Raw genomic sequence first — 25,852 nt, forward strand, 5'->3', positions numbered from 1 at the left:
AATATAATTAATATAAATAATAAATTAATGAAATTAATAATGATGATTAATCTTGGTTTTTAAAAAAAAAAATCAAACAAAATACATACAATATACGCATCTTAGAAAATGTATACAACTATAATGAAAAATATTATATTAATTAATTTTTTGGTTATAATACATATTTTTGATTTTACTTGAAACTTTTAGTTATTAAAATAATTTCCCCTTTCAAATACGAAAATTTATCAAAATTAATTGTTTATTGAAAAATTAATGTTGAAATATTGAATAAATTATGCACTATATTATATATAACCTTATGAAGCTATTCAAAACTTTTAACGAATACCTTAAAAAATATCGAACAAAGTTGAATACTTTATAAATATTTTTTAGTATTAAATGTACCTAATATCTAAATCAGTGATTCACAAACTTATTTTGTTCGCTTCACGTTATTTTCTCAGCTACTCAAAGTTTTATAATTGAACCGATAATTATTTGGTAGTTTTCAGTAAAAAATACAGTGGAGTAATAATAGACGTGAAAATAACAAACGCTGCAGATCAAATGGACATGAGTTACAAATCTGTGATTTTGTTTATACCTGATTCTTAATTCGTCTCTCTAAATAGTTATATCATAGAGTAATAATATAATATGCTATATTAGTGTAAGTATTTAAAATATTTATCTTTTCATTAATAATTGTAATATTATTTAATACCTTCCATGTTTATGGTCCTAATAAAGTTAAAATTTTAAATCACAGCTTTTGGAAAAAACTTATATTTTCGTTCTTATTTTAGTTCACATAGTAAAGCATCTGGTAACTAGAAGGAACTTCAAAACTTCGTTACAACACAGATAATAAATATCTAGTTTAATTCATTAATCGATAGATATTTTTCAATTATTGATTAAAATCGAAAGTGTTCATGAAAATTCATGTAAAATGTTTAAAAACGAAAAGTTTATTATATAACGTTTCTAAAAATATTTATTTTATCTAATAAAAACTCATATATTTTTTAAGCTCTGCGAGAAGCGAGAGAAATATTTTTAAAATGTTTCTAGTCATTATAAACATCGTTCAAAAGTTATTTATTATATGTTGTTACACATTCTTATCAGAGATGGGGACGTAATGATTTTATATTGTTAATAGTTTCGTTGTTGTCTTTGTTTATAAACATGTAAACAGTAGTATAAGCGTTATCGAATTTTGTCAAAACATTGTCGTATGTGATGCGATTGGTATTTCATAATTTATATGAAGCCACAATCTAGGTTAGGTAAAAGTGATTAACTCAAGTCCAAAATATAGCTTTATAAAAATTTAGTCAAGTTAAACGTTTTAAAAGACGTCGTAACACTCGTACCTGCATATGTTGCATAATATGTTGCCCGCGTCTTACTAAAGCATAATTTACTAACACTTGCGTCCTTCAGTTCCAATTTTGTATTGTTAGCTTAAATATTAAATTGAATTGATATACTAAAAAACTTAAATTTAAGAACATTGTCTGTGCTCACTCGTCAGTGTTTTACGATATTTTAATTTTTAGGGAATTATGAGCATTTTCAAACGCTAATATTTTACGTAGGTACTCCACAACTCGTTAAAAATTTAAATATCATAAAAAAATACGAGGGAACACAGAATAGATAATGTTCTTACATTTAAGTTTAATAATTGTTCAATTCACTCTAATGTTTAAGCTAACAACACAAAATTGGAACTTAAGTTGAAACGTACAGTTTGATATATCAATAGGTATGCGTTAGGAAGACGGAGGCACACATGCGGATATGACATACTCCTATATGTAAGGGTGAATTGATTAACTCAGGATAAAACCAATAGGGATTTAAATGCAAATTATCAGCATGAAAACTATTTTAAACATGAACTACTCAATACTTTATTTGAGTGAGTTTTTGAATTTGTGCAGCGTAAAAAAACCAACAACAAACTTTACTCAGTAGTCAGTACTGGTAGTCTGGTAGTACTAATAGTAAAAGATTTTAGAGGGACCTACTGATTTCAATGATCAACAACTAAGAGCACGCGTGTGTTTCGTCATTTTATATTTTAGCCTAATATACCTACGTATACGTATAACAATATATATTATATACCCTAAGGCCTAGGTGCTGGGTATTTGATTAAAACTTTCTGGTATTCCATCAAAATTACAGCGTTGTATAAGTGGGTAGCATGTAGATATACCTACCCATATCATTTTACCAACCAAGCACGACATAACTAAGTAAAGCTAGGTTTTGCAGGGAACTGTCTAAACGCATAATTTGATTCGGGATTTTACAAAAAACGTTTTAGACAACACATGGCATGTACGAATCACGACAGTAAAATCTATTTAATCAATAACAGAAAATTGATATGGTTATCAAAAATTATAAACTAAGTTTTATATGCAAATGATAAACTTTTGTTTACCAACATAATTTCTTTTGCTTGAAAGTTATGACTAAACATTATTAAAACAAATCACTGATATTATATTTTATTTTAATTATTTTTAGGTATAAATAATAATAAGAAAAGAAAATGTGATATTTTTTACGTAAATACCAAAATACAGTAAGTACTATATTTTGGGACCTAACCTAACCTACTACATATGTGGTATATTGGATTGACGACACTTTTGTTTGTTTTGGTTTGTGCATTTTTTCTAGCAACCACACCTTAAAAATACCTTTCCAGTGCCCACAGATAAACGAAAGTTTAGCAACAGCTTTGACGTATGCTAGTTGTTGTTTTTGAATTTGTAACATACGATATGGAAATACATTTTTCTTCATATAAAGAAAATTGGTTTCTCCAGTTTCAAATAAAATATATCTGACACATTTTTATAAAAAGTTTCTAGAATAAATTATTATTTTTTAATCATAACAGAATCGATTATGTACACTGTACTTTTCTTTTTTTATCCATTTTATCGATATAATTTCAAACATAATTAAAGAAATTACACCACACATTACCCAATTACTTACCAGCTAGAATCTACAATAATTTCTTATCCATTGATGAAAGTTCGTAAAACTATTAGAAGACTCCTTATTATATGTGTATAAATTATTTATACAAAATGATAACAAACAATACTAACTAAGGAAATAAACTTTTAAAAAGATATAAAAGAAACAAAAAAACATTTTATCACTGTAAAACTAATATATCTTCATCGCTCATTTTGGTTTATCTCTCATAGCATAATTAGATAACTAATAAGTAATTAACTCCTTTCCTTTTAATGTTTTTAATCATCTACACTATAATAATATTCTATTAGCATTTAGCAAGTATTTATGCTTCTTACTGTCAACTGTTTCACATTTTTGTATAATATCTTACACTTAATGTTAAATGTCTCATATGCTATTTGTTGTACATCAATTTTTTTTTTTAAACGTATTATGTATACTTAAAAATGCAATTGCTTAGAAATTATCTCTATTTACAAATTATTATTCCATTTATTTTATGATATTTTAAAGGTTTAAAATATGTTTAGTTTATTGGTTGACAGAAATTAAATCTAAACAATACCTTACAACTTACAATAAATAAAAACAAATTGTTTTTTGGTAATTATCTATTTTTATTAAGTTATATAAATTCGTTTTTGTTCAGGACATTATTATAATATTTCACTCTAACTTTTTCTGTCAAATAAACCATAGTCTACTATTGTAGTCAAAAATATAATTTTGATTCTTCTTCTTCTTCTTCTTCTTCTTCTTCTTCTTCTCCTGTCTTTTTTATTGTTGTTATATTTCTAACAAATTGTTATATTCTTTTTTTAATATATTCGTTTTATTATCTGGATATTCTTCTATACATATATTTTAGTGTCTTAGTGTTTTTAATAATACAAAAAAAATAATCCATCATATGATTTATTTTTTTACTAACTGTACGTTAGTTCCCATAATTTTAGGAATTTTGTATTTGGATAAATAACTGTGACTAGACAAAATCATAACCATTATAATGAATAATAATATAAAATATTTAAACATTAGGTATGCGCCTATTTAATACTTATTTGATTTATCTCTCTTGACCTGTATTTAATATTAGTTGTACACATATTAAATAATACTATTTTATTGTTTCATTATAGATGTTCGTTTCACTCCAGTTTGTCAATTTGTTGAGTAATTTCAGTCTAGACCAATTGTTTTGATTGTGTTTTTTAGTTCACCATTAAACATGATCATATTTGGTTATTTTATTTATTAGCATGTAACTGTATCAAAATAAAAATTACATTTATTTTTTCAGACTCTGTACTAATATAAATTATAAAAATGCAGTTGTAGTTGTAATTTCAAATATGTATTCTTTTAGCTTTTGTTCACTATTTCTTACGAAGCATAAGAACAAACAGATTATGATGAAGTCGACTTTTAACTTGTAAGATAATTTCATTAAGTCTACAACCTTGAACCTTATACATTATGTTATTTACCATTGGTAATCGGTATAGTATTATCAATCGCATTGGCATTTTAGAATTCTACATTTTTTTTATAAACTATAATTATTAATTCATACGACCAAATACATACGATTACCTAGAATTATAGCTACAAAAGGTATTATTCAATGCAGGCTTAAAGTTTATTATATAATCATGGGAGGAATTAAATAAAAAACAAAATATTCTGATCAGGACAAGACCTACCACTACTTCCTATAGCTAAATATTTTAATACTTTTACTTTCTTAAACCCAGATATCGGTTTTTTTTCTGAAAATATTTTAACTCCTCCAAAGAATGTAATTAAAAAAACCATAAAAAAAAATCCATATATATAATATTGTGCTCTGTTTTGTCATTTTACCAAGCCTATAAACATAGTAAAGACTATAGGTATTCCTAATATCAAGAAAAGTTTTCAAAATGTGTAAGAAGGTCAAATTGGTTGTCGTAACTTACAATGTCGATGAGCTGTGATAGTTTGAGCTTAATCCGTACAGGTAGCGGATCAGTGTTGTTGAGCACAGGCCTTACGAGCTTGTTGTAATTTGATAAAAGGTCGTCGTACAGCCTTTTTGCATCCGGATTCATTGAACATCCTAGGACAATAATAAATTGATGATTGAAAGATGTTATGTTTAACACATAACAGAAAACCAATTTATATTTCATATAAGTAATAAGTATATAGCTACTCAGTTAAGTACATAGCTAATTATGAGTAGTAGTCGAGTAAATTACTACTCAAGTACTATTCGACGAACCTACAACTTAATAAGCTGCTTTTTTAATATTACAATTTTTATTAATGGTTGCCGTGTTATAAATTTTAATGACTTGAAAATAAATTTGTATAAAAGGAAATCAAATAGAGAGAATTGATTCTTATAAGTTATGATGATAATAATTAAAAATAATAGTACATCCCATTAAAAGTATAGTTAAAATATTAATTAAAATGTCACTATGTACATACAATATGAGAAACCCAAGCTGTTTAAAAAAAAAAAAAAAATACAAATAATTGACATCGATAACTTTACATTGAGTTAACTCGAGAAACAGAAAAATATGACCTAGTCACCTAGATTGTACCTACTGTGATTTATTAGTCATAAGTTATAAAAAATATAAAACTTTAATATTTAAATACTTTTTTTCCTTACTTCATAAAACTTTGAGTAGAGACCTATAGGTATACATTGTTTTCTTTAGTAATATATTCTTGATATTATAATATAATATAATATATTGTTACCTTGATTCTATCTACCCCCCAGACTTCACGAAATGAGAAATACGAAGAACGTGTGTTCTATTGTACACATGTCTTAAACAGAGACAGCAAAATATGTTGTGATGACAATCTGACATTCTCTTAATTAAAAATAAAACAAAAAATATACACTGCAGTAGTTTCAGATAGGTGCAAACGTTAATTAATGGCTGACACATTCTCGATACAGTCCTGTTTTACATTTATAGTGCTTCCTGAATTTCTGTAGCAATATTTGTTGACGGTTATCGGTAGTTTCCGATTGCATTTAAGGAAACGACCGAGGACACTGAATTATCATTTCAGTATCAAATATTTTGCAGGCATGGTTTCCAAACGATAAATTTAACTGCACATAATACGATGCTATGACTTAAACGAATGTCACAGGAAAAAAACTAATAGTCAAACAAAAAACACCATTGTAAAAGTAACATAAATCTCGTTTCGTTTGTACTTTAAAATATATTCCAATGTTAGGTGAAGCTCATAACGATTCGATTTCTGAAATAATCGACGAAATTTTAACTCAGCGTTGAAGAAAATGTTGAATAAATATAACCACAATAGATTCTCAACATAAAACAATGAAATAGTAAAAAAAAGTAGTAACGATGTATAATAATAATGTGAACATTTAAGAATTTCAACTGGACATTATTAACGTTGTACACTAAACGTACGGTCGACTAATATAGATTTTTATGTAAAAATATTCGTAAATTATAATAATTTGACAATAGTAATATTATTATGTTCTGGACATACACCATGCACGTATTATTATACCCATACGGGAAACAGGTGATTAGTGAACGAGTGCCTACTTAATGGATGCCTACTTACACGTACCTATAACACTTTTTATGTAGTGTATCGTTGGTATCAATTACACGGTATTCACCGTTACCGGTAACATATATGTCCGTGTCACTCGACACATCATGGGGTATAGAGTTACCCGCGGGTATCCGTATCGTTGACCAGAGAGAGCTGAAACGATGACTACACCGAAAGTATTGGAGTGGTATACACCGGGTGTCAGTATAAAGCAACGTTAAATATCGGTCGTCCAAAACGCCATTAGTCGTGAAACGACGGAACGAATATTATACACTGGAACGGGACGGTTCGATAAAATCCCTATGTTCGGCCAGCATCCCCTGACCCCGGGAACCGCCCACCCGATGGCGCGTTTATCTGGCCGAGAAAATTGTTTTTGGGATTGTCGTGTGTATATAGATACCGCTGCGCCGGCGGATTGAGTCCTCCAGAAATTCATTATGCCCCTTCCTTTTTGTAAAATCGTCTAGATTATTTTTCCACTCTCCCGACCGAAAAAAACCGAACAAAAGGTTCTCGTTGCGAGTTTCCTATTATATAAGCCGACTTCACGTATTACGATACACGCATCATTACCGAAATCTTTATTTATATTTTTTCGAAATGATTAAAATATAATAAATGGGTATTGTGTTGTTACCATAATTTTATCACTATCGACGTAAAAAATAAGACTTCTAGTTATATACACGTCGTCTATTAATAAATGATTTAACGTTTAACCAGTTAGAAATGAAATGTTTGCTAAAACAAAACATTCCTAACAATTGAAAATGTTATTTCCTTTTTGTACGTCGTTCATTTGTACCTATATATAAAATCTATCAACACTGCCTTAAATTATAACAAAATCTATCGTAAATCGTCTAGGATTTGAAGAGAACGCAAAAAGCCATAAACGTGTTTCCGTAGTAACGGATATTAATCATGTGATTAATGCTCTTTATGAAAGTAATATATACACGCCGAGAAATGTTACATGGTGATGATTCTGGCACTGGTGATGACAATGTTCGGTAAATAAATTATATGGTATATACTTTGTGGATCTAGTTTATATATTTAATATTTCCTAATCAAAATTTTAATTTTAATTGGAAAGTAGAGGTTGCATAGGAACAAATTTTACGAAATTTTATAATAATAAAGAGAAAATCATCGCCCTTTATTTAAAATATGTGACTAAATAGTAAATACAAACAATTTAACATGACATTTTATATATTATATCATACTTTTATGATTGCATATTCATATATAGATATTTTTTTATTTATTTATTTAATTAACTAAATGTTTTAACAAAATAATATCTAGATAATAATGAATTTATGTGAAACTCGGTGATACGTACATTACTATTTTTAAATAAAAATTCCCAAAGAATAAATAGGTCATGTATTTCATCTGTAAATTAAATATGCGGAATGACACCATTATATTTTCATTATATTTTATGGTTGGTATTTTAACTCCACTTCTCCACAACAGTCAAATATTAAAATAAGAAAACTGATAAGTACTTTACCACACAAATTGTCTGTTATAGTCTAACAAAAAATGATGAATTTAGTTGTAGTTTTGTAGTTATTTAAATTTTAGTCTAATATGATTTTATACTCTCCTATTATTGTATGGGTAAGATTTCAGTACATATTACATAGATATAGGTACTTTTATAACTTTAACATATAATACATTATAATATATAGAACGTTTCAATTATAATTTGTATTAACTATAGAATATAGTAGTATAAAATATGTGAAAATGTATTTCGATAAATTAAATTACATATTGATCAATATTGATAAAGGTTAATAACTTGTTAAGTGTAACACATAATGACATAACCTTATAAAATTATTGAATCATCACTATAACGACACTAAAAAGCACTTATAAGTATTTTATATTGTATTATATGAAGTCATAAACTGTATTGAATAATCAGACTTGCTGTTGGTTTTTAAATTTTTTGTTGTACTGAGAATTATCTACGAATATTATTTTAATCTTTATTATTTAAGCCTAACATATTTTCAAATTTAATAAACAGATTAGGGTTAAACACTTTATTTTTATGTTTAACGAATACACTTCATAGGATTAAATTAGATCGAATTCATAACAACTTTTGAAAAACTTTTATCAGTCCCTTAAATGTTTTATTCAAACAAATAGTTTTAAAATTAATATTAATAAGATATAATGTAATAGGTCGTAATAAAAATAACATACCTTTTGTTAAAACAAACAAATTTTTTCATTAACAAAATTAAATAAGCTCAACATTTTTATCAATAATACTTTTGTCAGTGCTCGGTTATTATTATTAAAATTAAAATTAAATTCATCGTTTGTTTGAAAGAAGGTATATTATTTCAGTTTCAAATAAAAATAATAAACTTATATTAGTTATTCCTTGAATAACAGAACGCAAATTATTCACAATTTTATTATTTAGTATTTTCATGGTATATTTTTATAAAATAAACTAGGTATCAATAACTGAATAATTGTATGACTAGTTTATTAATAATTTAAAACCTAATCTTATAATTAACTAAATTGTTGTTAAACATAAAAGTTGGAAGGTACTTGCAGTTAATCAACTACGTACCACATAACTTCGAGGATTAAGGTACTTTTTTATGAACAAAATTAATATTTGCATAACTTGTTGGACAGTACTGATTTTTTGGTATTTTAACTATATCTTATGTAAGTCGAACAAAATAATATTTAGCAGCCATAAATCTTAGTCGACAGGGTAAATTATTTTACTTACCGGAAATTATGACGAGCATGATGCATAGTATTATGGCGCCGGCCAACGTCTTCATTTTTCGGTGACCATATCAAAGGTCACAGCATGAGGTTGCACAATCGCATTTTTTCCTGAAACTTATAAATATAATAAATTAAATATATTTTATTTTGTTATAGGATCTAAAAATACATAATATGGAATTAAATATTTTATGCTTTTATAGAAAATATTATTTAGCTAAATATAAACTGCCGTTATTAAATTTCACGATTGTTTTTATACTAAAATCTTGAAGTTTCTAGTTCCAATATTGTAGTTGATTTTTTTTTATAAATTTGTAGAAAAAATAAAGCTAACGCAATACTTTATAATACAAGTATAGAATATTTACAAAAATCAAGTACTTATTCAGTGTAAATCACTTAATTGTTTTTAAGACACGTTAATCTATACAATGATCGACATATACATTTTTTCAAACAAATAACAATGGTAAGTGTTTTATCTAATTTTAATCAATTACTGACTATATAAATATATTATACATGATAAATCTCGCATGTTAGTCTTAAATATTTGATTTTTCATCATCAACAGCTATTTAGTAACTGAATGAAATACTTGATAGTTGATACTGTATAGAAACTACCTTTTTTTATTGGAGCATCTTAGTGTCCATTAAATTCGCATTACGGCTTTGTAAGGCTCATACTATATTGCAAATCGTTTGAAAAATGAGAAGGTAAACCATCTGGTACCTTCGTTTGAAAAGGAAAATAAATAGGTACAAAAAAACCCTTTCAAACAACACTTTTTTTTATTTCATAAGTAAAAAATCAATGTGAAACATTATTAAACCATCACAATCACACATCAGATCTGAGCTGTAATAAACGTATTATAATATATTATGGGTTAAAAACTTTCTACATTGAAGTGAAGTAGTGATCACCATTTGGTTTTTATCTTATTTCATTCTTAATGTTTCTATAATATTATTTATAGTGAAATTTTTTTCTAAAAGTGATACAAACGTAAAGTAAGACAATAGTTTTATTTCACTATTCATACGCCATACCAAAGTTAACTAATATTTAAGAATTGTAAAATCCTTGCTTTATAATTAAAGAATAATTGTTCACGGTCGATGAACTATCACAATCATATCATGAAGTCTGTATTATCTGAGTTTGAAGGTAGTAAAATTTCGAATTTGTCAACTAAGTCTTGGCAGAAGTACCCTATTTTTTTCATTATCCAACGCCTAAATGGTGGTGGTGTAGTAGTTGGCTCGAAGAAAAGAGGCAGAAGATAGAAATCTATATAGATTTGAGAGAACGTTTTTTAAATTTTATAATTTAAAAAAAAAACAGGGATCAAACATGGCATTCAAACCAATTCTCTCTCATAACCATCTCTGCCACTGCCAGTACATATTCTGCAGCTTCTTTTCTTTGTATCCCAGGTTATATTGCTCGTATGTTTGTCATCATACTATTCATCAATCTCTCAGAATTGTGTGGGATTTATGTCTATTGACTATTTAAGTCTTTCCAATAATAAAATAATACAAATATCCATATTTATTACGTCAATGCTGGTTTATAATTCAAATTTGTTTTTATTATATTATTTATTTGTTACTGAGGTACCTACTTTACATTTAAGTGTATCCACCTAGACATCGTTAGACAAAAAAGGGCTTTGGAAATTTCAATATTTATTTCGTTGGCTACAACTGAGAAACACGCGATATAAGGATTTATGAATTAATAAACTGTTCTAAGAGTGTTTTTTTTTTAGTTGTACCTATTTCCACAGTTCCACACTACCAGAGATTGACTGAGGTTTTAATGATTACGTTTGTATATATTATTAATAATATGATCTACCATGCTTATAATACTTATATAGGTACTATTATTATATACTTTTCTTATTATTTAAGTATATAAATAACAATATAATTGTATCACTATTAACAAATACAAATTTACTATAATGATTTTCCAGCGTGATTTTGAATTTCTTAACACATTATTATTTTTGTTACAAAATATTGTTTTTATTTTTTTTTTATAAGAGTACCTAACTATACAATGTAACTTATTATTTACTTGTCACTTACAAAATTACTTTGGATAATGAACTATGGTAGAAATGTCTACCAATGCTTCCTCCGTGTAAAAAATGTAGGAGAAGGAGGTTTAAATTAATAAGTTATGCTTAAAGTTTTAAACTATTATTAAATATGATAAATATTATTCTTAAATAAGTATTGAGTTAATAAAGGTTAGAGTGGGTTCATCTTTTTTAGGGAGAGTTTGCAATTTTTGGGTCCGTTCTCATACACGATAATAGCGGGAAGCCGTGAAATAAATTCAAGCGATAACATGTAAAAAAATGATCTCATAAATATGATGTTTGCAGACGAACGATGATTAACGATCAATTGTGCGTATATCAATAAAACATAATAGTCATGGCTCATAATAAACATTTTATAGAGGTACTTAAGGCCTAGACGTCCTGTTGTTCGAATTTCCATTTTCTTGTTGTGAATGTTGAAATAAAAAGCCATGTGTGACATGCCACGAGCCATAGCTATATTATGACGAAATGTGGTTGTGCGGTTTATCTTTAAACTATAATTTACTTAGAAATGTCCATAATAAATGAAAATTTACTGTACCTGTTACTGTTTTCAAAAACTAATGAACCGATGAAATATGAATATACATGTATTTTAAGAAAACTCAAAACCTAATTTTATCTCACATGGCGATTCAAAATATATGTTGCAGTAATTTTATCATATAAATATTCAAAATAGTGAAATATATATAGGTATTATAAAAGTTTTTTGATTTAGAAACATCTACAATGATTTCATAATTTCATAATTGTGTACAATATTTTAAGGAGATTTTGTTGGGTTAACTTTCAAAATTCAAATGAAAACCTTAACTACTTTTTTTTTAAACAGCTCTCAAGCATAGAGTTTTGCATTAGGTAATTAATGTTGTTCATTCACAAAAATTTATTTTTAAAATGTCTTCACATTGTGTTTGCGAAAAAAAAGTATTGGTTTCCATTTGAATTTCTTGAGTTGACCCCACTAAAATATTGTAAACAATTATTAAAATATCAAATCATAATAGATGTTTCTAAATCAAAACACTTTTGTAATATATATAACCTATGTATTATGTATATTTAACTATATAGAATATTTATATGATAAAATGGCTGTAACACATTTTGAATCACCCCGTAGAACTTTATCGATTTTGTTTCTATTTCGCTTTGATAATTTTGTTCAAGTAATTAAACAAAAATTTAATAAATGAACGAATTTTCTCAAATGAATTACCTATTTAAAGTTGAATTCTGCTGTGGAAAAAATAAAGAAACAACATGTGAAATCATATTTATCGGTGTAAAAAACTGATTGACTTTACGAGTAGGCACATGTAAGTGTAATACAAAAAGTTTCATATAGTATAACAGTATATTATTTTAAACTATTATAGTACAATACCATATACTAGCTGTTTATTGCAAACTGCATACATTTAAAAATGATTAGGTAATATTACATAAGTATAGTTACATTTTCTTAGAAAACTTCTTTTAGCAAGTATAACTAAATTATTATGTACCTACATTTCATAATATACCAAAGAGGTTGTCTAGAAAAACAACGTTGTATAAAATAATATTATTCAAGAGATAAATAATATTTTTAACATTTCCGAAATCCTTAAATAAAACCAATAAATATACCCAAGTTATACGAGTAGGTATATTATTCATTTTGTATTTTAAATGTAAATTATAATACGTTCCAAGTTAACGGAAATGATAGAACCTGTAGTGATTTAAATAATGCAAAAGTTTTTTATTACAGTATTTGAGTATTCTAGTATGGAGTATCTATACTAGGAGACGTATGTTGGTACTGGAGTAGGTACTCAATCATTTTTTATAATACTCATAGTATATTAATACTTCTCATATTTTTAAGTAAGTACTGAATTGTGATTCTAATTTCAATTTAATATTTAAAATCAGTATAATTTCATTATCACAGTCGTGATAGATGGACACCAGTTGCATTAATGTCTATAAGTCGTAACTTACAGGCGCGGATCCAAGAGGGGCTAAAGGACTTTAAAGCTTAAGTTCCTCCCCTTCTTGGATTTTTTATATATTATGTTTATAATAAATACCTAATTTACATACGTCGCAATATTCTTACATTTAAAATATAAATATATACCATTATTAAAATTGTTAACAAATCATATCTGGGTGAGAAAAAATCGATAAATTATGGGTAAATACCTATTATAGTCTACACTACAAATGTTATAAAAGGTTTCGAAATAACGATGAAAATGTAAAAATAAAAATAAAAATAAAAGGCTAGGTTAAGAGTTAATTTACAACGTTTAGGTAATAAAAGTTTAAAGTTTAAAATATTCTCATCCCTTACATAATATTAGCATTTCACGTTTTATTTTTTTACACCAAATGTACTATGGAAGAAAAGAAAATCTAAAAATAAATTTAGCCACTCCGCCTCCTCTAGTTCCTTTAGATGTATATGGCCTTCGTGCCTGGGAATCCGTAGTCGTGCTAGCGTTGTAGGAATTATAGGTGGTTAATGTTGTTATTTATTTATTTTTATCTCTTACTAACTATCAAGAATCGAAGAACATATATGCTATTTGTGGTAATATAATGATAACCTATACTTCTAGAGTGCTGGACGTTGGACATCTATTTCTGTCTAAATTCTGGTGACTTGTTAAGGTGTAACGCGACAACGCGCATTATCTAAAAAATGGTCCTTTCCATGACCACCACAAAAACCCAGCCAATCAGAACACGGCAATAACATCCAAAAGCCGTCGCCGTCACACGACTAAGCGTACACCGGCCACACACAAAATTGCCTTACAATTTATGGACTCATCGGGCGATTTACCAACCACCCTAACGTCCGACGAACTTAACTTAGAAATACTCCGGTAAACTAAAGGCCCTTTTCAAGGCTCACACAGTCATGAACACTCTATTGGTCACTTATTTAAGTACCCATCACCGTCCCAGTCTGGTTCGTCACACGACTTCCGCCTGTGAAAACTCGCTCCACCATAACTATTATATTGTATTAATCTGAAACGATTCCTTACTATTTTTGTACGATAGGACCACACCTGCAGAGGCTAATCACCCAAAGCACCACCGCCGAACCGCCGAACCGCTTACTTAAGCCTGCAAGTCGGTATAAGCTTTACTGACCCATTGTATAATAATAATTATGAACTTGTTTAAAATATTCAAAGACAAATAGGTTGAAGTTGTTCATTCACCCCGGTGCTCCTTTTCAGACTTCAATAATTATTTTTACGAATGGATGATTGTTAAAAAACGTATTGAACTCAAACTATATGTTTAAAATATGAGTGGTCGCATTATGCGGATCGCTGAAATTTGAAATCGTAAGATAAAAATTCAACATTCATTACAGTGTATAGTCTTGTATATAGATCACGATGTATTATCGGAAAATCGAAAGTTTTCTATTTTTCAGCTGGTCTCGTTGTTATTGTTCATCTCTTTAAAATGATGAAGATTGATTTGTTCGACTGTACGTCTCTTATTCCGTGACAATTTATTTCTCACGCCCTCTTATTCCCGTCGCTATATAGGACAGCTTGCGTGTAACCATCCCACGCAGATTGACATGGATAAAATGCCTCAGCTCTACCCCGTGTTGCTATTACCATCCAATGTTCTATTTTGTACCCTGCGAGTGCCGTATAGTATTTCGACATAATTCATGTTCGCAAAACATCACTTAATAAATTCATTGATTTTCGAACAGAGATAAACTAAAAAGAAAAACTGAAATATAGAATAAATAGTTACCTATCTACTACAATATACACGTAGTGTATCATATGACCTCATTTCGTTGTACACAATAACACTGAGGTCGTTTTTATAAATATTATATTACATTCTGTGTGTAGAAGTAAGATACCTTAGACCGCAGTTTTCGTAGACATTATGTATTGGCAAAAGTTTTACAAAAAATCCTCGAAATAAAGAAAAAACAAACTCTTAGAGCTAAGCTTCTCGGAAGTAGATTAGTGTTTAGCTATATGCCAGATGGCGTACGTTATCATATCCTTTAATATCGTATGTTTAGGAAAATATAAGTTTCTGTTCCACTAGTTATGTTTATTTAATCGTGTAAAATTGAAATATATCTCATGGAATAACGAACTACCAATTTTCACGATACACGATTAACATTAAAAATATAGTGATTTAGATAGTCTAGGTAAGAGGTTACTAACACTCCTTAAAACATTTTACTTTTCTGAATTCGTGAAGGTATGTAACCTACCCAACACAATTTCAATGCAACTTCCAAGAAAGTTAAACATTTACTACATCTAAATTAATATTTGCCCCCATAAAAAAAATTGGTCAGCATCTAAATTTAATTTTATCGAATCGTCTAATTTCAATTGATAGCAACGTGGTTGTAATGATCATTCACATAATATAATAGTATGTAGTATTATAACATTATGCAGAAAAATTTACCTATATCCACGAAAACGCGAATAACGCATATGCCATCGATATGTCGTTGTTGATATTGTCCAAACAAAACCAACTGGACATAGTTGCTTATATGTTTATAAAAAGTTATTTAAGATAACCGTTTTGATCTACGTGAGCACACTAATCAAAAACAAAAAATAGACGGGTAGGTATTATAAACAATAATACAATAACCTATGCTTGCATGCGCGCGTAATAACCTATTAATAAAATTGTTAATTAATATATAGGCATATACAAACATAATATAACGTGTTACGAAATAGACAATTTGATTAAAGTATCAAGAATAAAATACGTTTTACTTCATATACCTACTTATTATTATATCGAGAGATACAAAAAATTGTCATTGAAACGTCCTCCGATAAATTATATTATTTTATTTTAATACATCACTGTTGTTATTACAGCTATTCGTCCGCGAACGGTCGGTCGTATGGCTTTTTTCCGCACCAGTGTCATCGGTGTGCGTGCATCGCGTATTTGCATTTTGCATATTATACGGTTGTTGTGCACAAAATAGTTATCGCGCCGGTCAAATAAGGCAATTCAACCGGCCATTTAGGTGGCACTAAATTAATTCGATTACTTGTACAGCGATGCCAGTTTACACGCTACACTGTGTTGCTGGTGTGCAGTTATAACAATAATGATATAATATTATGATCACGAGTCGGGGTAGGCTCCGTATTATCATTATTTCATAATCGTAGAGCGTGTGGAATGTAGTTGGCCACAATTAAAGATATATCTGTAATCGCGATGTAGATGATGTACAATTCATAGATAGTAAAAACATGGATATTACGTGATTCAAACGTGATTCCGTACAAAAATATACTGCAAGTATCTATACGACTACCTATACCTACTTAAAAATATTTTTATTTGTATTTTTAACTGCAAAAAATATATGAAATTAAATACCATTTTGTCAATTTTTTTTAGAATGAATACAAAAATAAATGTATAGTTATCTATTCATGTATGTCTTATATAATAACATAGTTTAATTACATTGATTTAAACTAACCAGTCATTATTTTTCCCTCATCACATACCTTTTTTAATTCCTATAATAGTCGAATACTCGTTTAACATCTAAATACAATAATTATACTTAAACACATTCGGTGTAATAAAATAATAAATGATTATAACACATAATTTAAATAATCAATGCACAAAAATACGTGTGTGAAGTTGGCCCCCCCACTTTAACCCAGTAACTTCAAACCACTCTAGAAAAATTGCTATTAATTTGCTAGAATTTGCTATGCACTTTTTACAATGGCATGGTTTTGGTTTTCCCAGGAAAAAATTGTTTATAAAAATTATAATAAAATCATAGGTATAAATTATTATTATTACTGTATCAAGAGTAAGGCCATACCGCTTTTTGGTTAATTAATCATCACAAACCTCCTGCATATAGGTACATCTTTGTTTATAACCGTAGCTCATAGGTATACTCTTTGTTAACCTCGGGATCCATTCCATATATTATAATAATTTATAATATTAATATATCACGTGGTATTGTTTAAAATAGATTCTCATAATCCCATAGTTGCAACTATTGGACCTCATTCATAGAAAGGCCGTAACCCTCATATTTTTTCTTCATTAATCTTTATTGTCATAACATATTCCTCACACTCCATTGTACTATGTTAAAGCTTATGTTTTTAAGTGGCTTTATGATATGTAAATATAATTGTACAGTAATATTAATTATACAGTATAAATATTATGTATAAAACTATTTTTTAATGGGTAAATTTAAATTTTGTTTTCATACAAATTGTCTGACTTTTAAACATTTTATTTGCAATATACCTATCGTAATTCTTTATTACATTGACGACATTAAGATTAAAAAATGTGCATACCCAACCAAATTTGAGGAACGGTCTTGAGACAGGCTCATGTTTAGCCATTTTTTAATACACCCCATTTAAAAATTATTTTTTTTCGAGTTAATATTCAATAAAATATATTTCCCCAGGCCATTACCGAAATTCGCCTAAAAATATAACCTAAATCGCTAAAATAGTACTTATAAACCGTATACGGCTAAACAAACGTATAAACTAATCTCGCGAGCACGTTTTAATAGTACACAATGTAACCGTTTTTAACTATTTAATTTTACTTTATTTACACGACAGATGATAAGTATCGTACATTATTGTATACCATACCTGCAACTAGACATTCAGCGAACTTTCAATAATCATTTGTTTACTTTTCAGCCATTATTTTCTCAACAATGTAATCGCGATTTCACAAAATCAACACAAAATAATAATGATATGTTGTATTTATTCTTCGCGAGAACTAAAACATTTTAATATAATAGTTGATTCTTTGAACAGTAGTCAACACAAGTAATTTTAAGATACTGACAAATTCCATATGCCAAAGCAAAGCAGAGTGTAATATATTTCTGAGAATGTTTATGAATAAAAATCTAATTTCAAACGAATGGTTAGTTGTTTATGGCTTAATAACTTTTATTTAGATACAGTGGAGTAGCCAGGTTTATGAAATGATGGGGTAGAGGGGGTCAGTATAAATTAAACTAAGTCTTTTGCAGTTTTCTAATATAAATAAAATATTTAAAAGAGGGAAATGTTTCCTGGGGTTGGGGGGAGGGGTTAATCACTCAAACCCCCTGTCTACGCCACTGGGTAGTTATTTAAACTTATGTTGAGCTAACTACACCAGCAAAAGGGTATCCTGTTAAATGTTAGCTCACTACTAATGAGTAACAATAATAAAAATATAATTGTGTTATTTTTATTTTTTTTACTTTTATATATGAAACTTGGAAATGTAATACGAGATTCCTCATAAGTTGTTCTGTCTGAAATTAAAAAAGAAAAAAGTAGGCTGCAGCTCAATTGTACAATTGGTTTCGAGTGTACTATGTCATTAAGTAAGTTACTGTAGGAAAAATTTTCAATTTTAATTTAATGATTACTCATTTTGTACAAAAGGCGATTATATAATATAGCTTATATCACTATTTATATTACAATAAAAGTAATTTATTTTACTGTAAATAATAGGTAGCTAAATTTATTTTTTCCAGAAAAATTGAATTTGAGAATATCATTATGTGTGTATAAAATATGATTATAATGTACGAAAAGTTTCAAGTCTTCAAGAAAAATATTTATGAATTGCAAAAAAATTACTAAAACCTATTTCTTTATTCTTTCGATTATTCTTCGTTTACATATCTCGTTTCTTCCAAATTTGAACTTAAATATCTATGAAAAATACTGTGCATATCACTTTGTTCTTTAAATTTTCTCTGGTTAAAGAATGAAGAACTTTGTTTTACATTTACAAAAGACTTGACTATAAAAATATTGTAATTTTTTAACAACAAAATAATTTTTAAATGTTCATTATTATGACGAATTTTATCAACATTTGAATTTAAAATTCGTATAATCAAAAATTGGGATTGATAACAACTAAAAAAAATTTCTAATTTCAAAAGTCTATAAAAAAAGGTACTCAAAAAGAGTGAGAATATTTTGAGAGTGGTATCATGTGTATAGAAAAAAATTAATGTAAACTTTTGGTGAGTTTAAAGTATTTGAATTAAAACAAAATAAGAAATTCGTTTGATTTTAAATCGTTTATACATGAACATGAATATACAATTTCATTAAACTTTTAATACCAGACCTGCATAAAAAAATATATGTGGACTTACACTCAAAATGTGTCCTTTCTTATGTACCAACTAGATCTGATTTGCTATTAAAAAACAACCCTTGCTGATGATCAAAGCATATTTTTTACCATAAATCGTAATACATACACAAAGAAAAAACACATGAATGTAAAATCAATACATTCATCATTCAACTGAGGCTCTAAAAGTTTAACCTAGTCGCATACATTTTTTATGACAATTTAAAGTTCAAGCTTTAACTATATATTTGATATTCAAACGTAAAATAACAATATCACCTAGATCAATTTAACTAGTTATTTTGTAATAATTAATAAAATATAAACCGTACAACTTGAATAACGACATTACAAGTCCATATTTTTACGATATTAGACATTTAAATGATTAAATTTTTAAATTAAGGTTTACAACAAATGACAAAAATGTAATATTTTATAGGTGTTATTAAATAAATGTTATTCAACATTAAACATATCCTAATATAGAACAAGTGGTACCTAATATGAATAAATATAAAATATCATTAGAAATATTTAGGTGATGGCATATCGTTTTCACTTAGTACCGATTTATCATCAAATTTAAATTCAACACATCATTAAAGTTATCTATACTCAATGACGAAGTAGGTGCACTAGAAGCCTACTACAGCACACTGACTTTCTTGGGGGTTTTTATGAAGTTTGCGACTTGTATGCAAATGTTCAACTTTTGTAGTTGGCAAACAGCCAACAGATATCAACTATATAACTTGTTTGTGCGTGCTTAATGTTTATAACATCGAACTCTGTGTTTAAATTCTATTTGAATCTTCATACTTGTGTGCGTATATTGCATAATATATAGGTCCTGTAGCTATCCCTACGTGATTCATTTAATTTCAAAACAATTTGGGTATAGATAATCACTTGAACTAGAAAATATGCATATTTTGTAGATGACTAAGTAATATTTTTTATATTTATTTTCTTTGATATATATTATACTTCTAAATTTTTTTTTGTTAAGATACTATAGAATATACAAATTAAGATACATTTTTTTAGAATATATACAATATGTAGCATAGTGTTATGTAATAAACACAGTTTTAGATTGTATATATTTAATTTATTTACATGCATTTTGTGAGGAGGGGATGCTATCCAATGACAGAACCCCCAATCAAATCAATTGACAAGTGGTGATTTATAAGTTCCTTATACAAGTGTTTTCTAGATGAAGTGGGGTGGGGACTTTTTAAACTTTTTTCACTACCTGAATATTTCTGACAAAGATATACAATATATTCATATTACTCCTCTTTTTAGTATATTATAGATTGTAAAGTAAGTAATATTTAATATATTACACAACTTAGTAAATTAATAAGTGATTACTATACTCGTACTATAAGTAATACTAATACCAATACTAATTACTATAAATAGTACTGTAACAAATCATTTTGAAGTATTTTTTACATTTTAGCAATCTTATTTTGAAAATAATAATTAGAAAAAATATAAATTGTAACTTGTATTTAAAGGTAAAATAACAAAGTACCTTGGTACTAGTTTCTAATTGATTTTTTTCAAATACCTTGACTATATAATATTATATTTAGATATAATTTGTCTTAATTCAAAACAAATACGTTGTTTCGTTGCAACTCTACTGGCCCTAGAATTATAATTTTAATATTGTCACGGTTGTAACGATTATAGCATCAAAACAAAATTATAAACCGATATTCCATAACACCTGTCCCATAGATCCCGCAGGCCATAATTAAAGCTCAGAGAATCGAGCTTTTCCTCAGTATCTTGTAATAGTGTATATTTTTATATAGTGATCGATATCCCGTATATTTAAAGTTTGTATTATTAAATTGTATGGAAATCATATTGTATGAAATATAATTATGCATTACGCAAGTATAAAATATACCTAATTTGTTTTTTTAATCTGTGTTACACAGTATAACCAATTGACACAATCGCCCATCAATCGACAAAAGCAATAAAATTCACCCTTATTATTATATTATATTATTACTTTAAATTATCACCCGCTAGTTAACTTGTGTATTTACATGGGTGCGCATCTTCATACGACAACGTCATTAAATAAGAAAAAAGAGAAGTGAATTTCACATTCAATCCACAATATTGTACGTAGTCAAACTAGTATTTAAAGTCAGTGATGGATAAGCTTGGTAATTAAGATTAAAATTTTAAGAGCCTATGATTTATATTTTTTTTTTAAATACATCCATACGACCATATTATTCAATATTGTATACCTAGGTATACTTTTAATTCCTATTTAATTCCTATTACAAAATATAAAAAGATAATAAATTAATAAATAATAAAGAATTTGAACTTAATGATCAAAAGTATGTACAGTTAACTGTTAAATATAGACGAATGATAAAATAAATCAGTAAATAATCACGAAAACAAATCTTTGAATCAAATTAATGTACAAATGCAAATTATTTTGATTCCCGATACTAAATGCATTATTCAGTCTAGGTCACAAATAATTAATACTTGTATAATTATAGTAATACAAATTAAACATAATATATATACATATTTATCTAAATGAACATTCATCAACCCATGTAGCAGAAAAATAGGTAGAAAATAATGTCGAAAAGAATTTATCCATTTGTTGGGTTAATACCAGAAAAATACACAACATATTTACCTACTCACCGGGTATTTATCCACGGTACCTGCACCAGTCATTATTTGGTCCAAAATACCTAAGAAATTTGATTATCCTAATCAGGAATTATATAGCAATATATTACATATTATTATTACAAACGAGACATAAACAACAGTCTACTTCTTATAATGCGTATGTAATAATATATGAATAAGGTATCTATTTCATATTTTTATGTAACAATTATTGCAGTACACATATTACAAGTCAACGATTTTACAAGACATACTTTTCAAGTCCAAATCAAGTAGGTACTATTGTGTTGAATAGTGTTTGTTTTTGAATACACTCGAGTGGCGAGTAATCAGGTACGCATAAGTGTATACTTCACAAAAATGTGGTCAAAATTTAAATCACGAAAAAAAATAAATCTATTTACTTAACTATCTAATGATGTTCCTGAATAATTTCGTATAGGAACCTACTTGTGAATTAAAATATATATAATATTATAATGTGTGTGTCATCGAAATCTACAATTTAATATACTAATACAAATGTACAGTAGTTTATGCAATACTATATTATAATAAACTACTTAAATACGCTTATATGCCTGTGTATTACCTGTGCACGTGGTGGGAGCGGATGTGTATGATATTTTATTTTTTTTTTTTTTAGTAACGAATGTTATAATTAATGATTCCTATGTATATATTATAGTATAAGTCATTATCATCGCATCGATTAATATTAATGTACAAAAGTGTATTGTAATATTGCTATTCCACTGCAATGTCACGACGACAGTCGATATTATTATTATTATTATTATTATTAATACTGACGATACGTCCCGCGGGTCGATGGACAGATGATCTGTGCAGAAAGATTCACCTACGACTGCAGCGGCATGATAACAATTCAATTATTATTATTATTATTTTAATTACTGTTGTACGCACCACGCGATTTTCATTTTTCTCATTCGTTGGCGGCGACCACGGCGGCGGCGTTACGCGACGACCACGGCGGCAGTGGCGGCGCTGACACGACGGCGGCGGCGGCGACAGTGGCGGCGGCGGCGGCGGCGGCGGGCATNATGTGTAAGTTAGGGTATAATATTATACTAAATATATATTATATAGAATGTAGATCACAGAGCGGTGATACGAAACAGTTTATTGCCCCATGTTTACAGAGCCTCCTGATTTCAAAATATTAATATCATCTACTATTACCATTGGTATATAGGTTCATAAGGCGACAGTGGCGGCGGCGGCGGCGGCGGCGGGCATGGCGTTCGGGCGTCGGACTCGCGTCGTGTGCCACGGCGGCGTACGATTTTCGTGCCGCCGTCGCCGCAGCGCGCCAACTAGGACACACAGGCGCAGTGGACGCGCCGCCGCCGCCGCCGCCGCCGCCGCCCGCCTCGGGCTCCGTCGTCCGCGCGCGAAACCGGGTCACACCTATGCACCGCAGTTGTCCCGTGTGCGCCGCCACCGTACGGGGGTGTTTTTAGCGACCCCGCCGCCGTCGCACAGGGGTGTTTTTAGCAACCCCTCCGCCGCCGCCCTCCCGTCTACGCAGGCCTCCCCCGTCCGCAGTCCCCCCCCCCAACAGCGTGCCCGAGGGTAGTGGTTTGCGCGAGCTCGCGGAGTGTAATAATGTGTGCGGCGTGTGCGCGGCGTATGCGTATCGCATCCGTATATTATATAGCCGCAGGTACATATTATTATTATTATTGTTATTACAATACGTACAGCGTGATTCGCCGAGCACGTTCGGCACACCCCCTCCCCCTCATTTTCATCCACGCCGGTGAATTATACGTCGACGTTTTTAGACTTTACTATTTTTTTTTTGGTTTTTGGATCTTTCGGGTACCTACGTATATACCATTACACCCTTCGAGACCATCATACTATAATTATGTTGAAATACTTTGATTTTTTTTCATACCATTAGAGGACTTTTCTTTGGTTTCCAACTTTCCTGGCGAGAACCACCCCTTTTTACTGTTAAGTAAATAATTAGTTTGAAAATGTTTACGAGTATCAATCGAAATAAGAACTACTATAAAAGTTTTGAGCTGTAAATGTGTAAATCCTTGAGTTGGGTAATAATGGTATCTCAAAGAATGAAAAATAAATTTAATATTTATTCAAATACCCATTATATACTCGGACAATATTTACAAATTGTTTTAATTAATAGATTAGTATAAATTATTATAATTTTCAAATCATCACAGAGCCTCCTGATTTCAAAATATTAATATCATCTACTATTACCATTGGTATATAGGTTCATAAAGGCTTATAACTTAGAAACTACTGGTACGAATTTTGGTTTTCATTCATCAGAATATCCAAAAACGAAATGAGCTTGACAAATTTACAATCATACGAGATGTTTTTCATTTAAAAAAAAATTGGAAATAAATGGAATAATAGATATGAGTTTTCAAAAATTGGAAAATGTGGTCTACGACCTAAGTATGTTAAAAATTCCAAAAATCAAAATGTTCCTATATAATATATATGGTATACACACAATAAAAGCTTAAAATGTGGTTGAGAACTTGCTCGGTGAATCACTCCGTATATTGTTAGTATACAGAGTGATTTGTACAATAATACAATATGTACACACACATATTGACGTTAATTCAGTAGCGTTATTTATAGCTTATGGGTGGAAAGTGATGTGAATAGATTTGAATTACGTTTTTAAAAATGAATATTATTGAAAAAAAATTATTCAAGAAGTAAAATATGTATTAATGTGTGAAAGTGAAATCTTCCGCATGGAAATTCGTATAAAAGAAATATAATCCTATCATATTACCTTTTGTTGAGCTTTAGATATATGCCACATTGTCAATGCATTAGTTTTACCATTAATAATCATTTTACCATTGTATTTATAATCAACAGCAATCTAATTACTTATTAGACACCTTTTTAATATTAGTAACCTAGCACGTCACACCTCATAGAGCCAATAGTATGTTGAAGTTATTTTATTCAAATTGTTTTTTTATACTTCTAAGTGAGACGTGGTTGAAAGACGAGTAATTGAGTATAATAATATTTTATATTGTGAAAATGAATAGCTATCAAATTATCATGTAGAAATAATATTCAAATCTTACGGGATTTTTCATACCTCCTTATGAGTCGATTCGCCAACATGTTCATAGGTACAGAGTTTTAATAACTGTGGTTAAATTCGACTACCTGCAGGTTGTAAAGGTGGCTATCAGTTTATCCTTAAATGTCGGATGTGTAAGTTAGGGTATAATATTATACTAAATATATATTATATAGAATGTAGATCACAGAGCGGTGATACGAAACAGTTTATTGCCCCAAATTTGGTATCTTTTAGATAATTATTTTTTAAAGTAGTTATAATAT

General features: G+C 28.7%; 1 protein-coding gene across 4 annotated transcripts in view; it reads right to left on the reverse strand.

Moving 5' to 3' along the window:
• Window positions 1-23,480, reverse strand: part of LOC111034785 (acetylcholine receptor subunit alpha-like) — a 48,438-nt gene extending 24,958 nt beyond the window's left edge. The window contains exons 1-3 of one of the 4 annotated variants that reach the window (XM_022316145.1): window positions 23,396-23,480; window positions 9,419-9,534; window positions 4,968-5,107 (exon numbers count right to left, since the gene is read on the reverse strand). In XM_022316145.1, the coding sequence (XP_022171837.1) occupies window positions 4,968-5,107; window positions 9,419-9,473 (195 nt within the window). In that variant the 5' untranslated portion in view covers window positions 9,474-9,534; window positions 23,396-23,480. Of the gene's footprint in view, window positions 1-4,967; window positions 5,108-9,418; window positions 9,535-23,057; window positions 23,374-23,395 lie in introns of those variants that run through there. The other 3 variants (XM_022316147.1, XM_022316146.1, XM_022316148.1) reach the window with 3 other exon arrangements.
• Between the last annotated feature and the right edge of the window lie 2,372 nt (window positions 23,481-25,852).

This window comes from Myzus persicae, unplaced genomic scaffold (genome assembly GCF_001856785.1).
Source record: "Myzus persicae strain clone G006 unplaced genomic scaffold, MPER_G0061.0, whole genome shotgun sequence".
In the NCBI taxonomy this organism is placed as follows: domain Eukaryota; kingdom Metazoa; phylum Arthropoda; class Insecta; order Hemiptera; family Aphididae; genus Myzus; species Myzus persicae.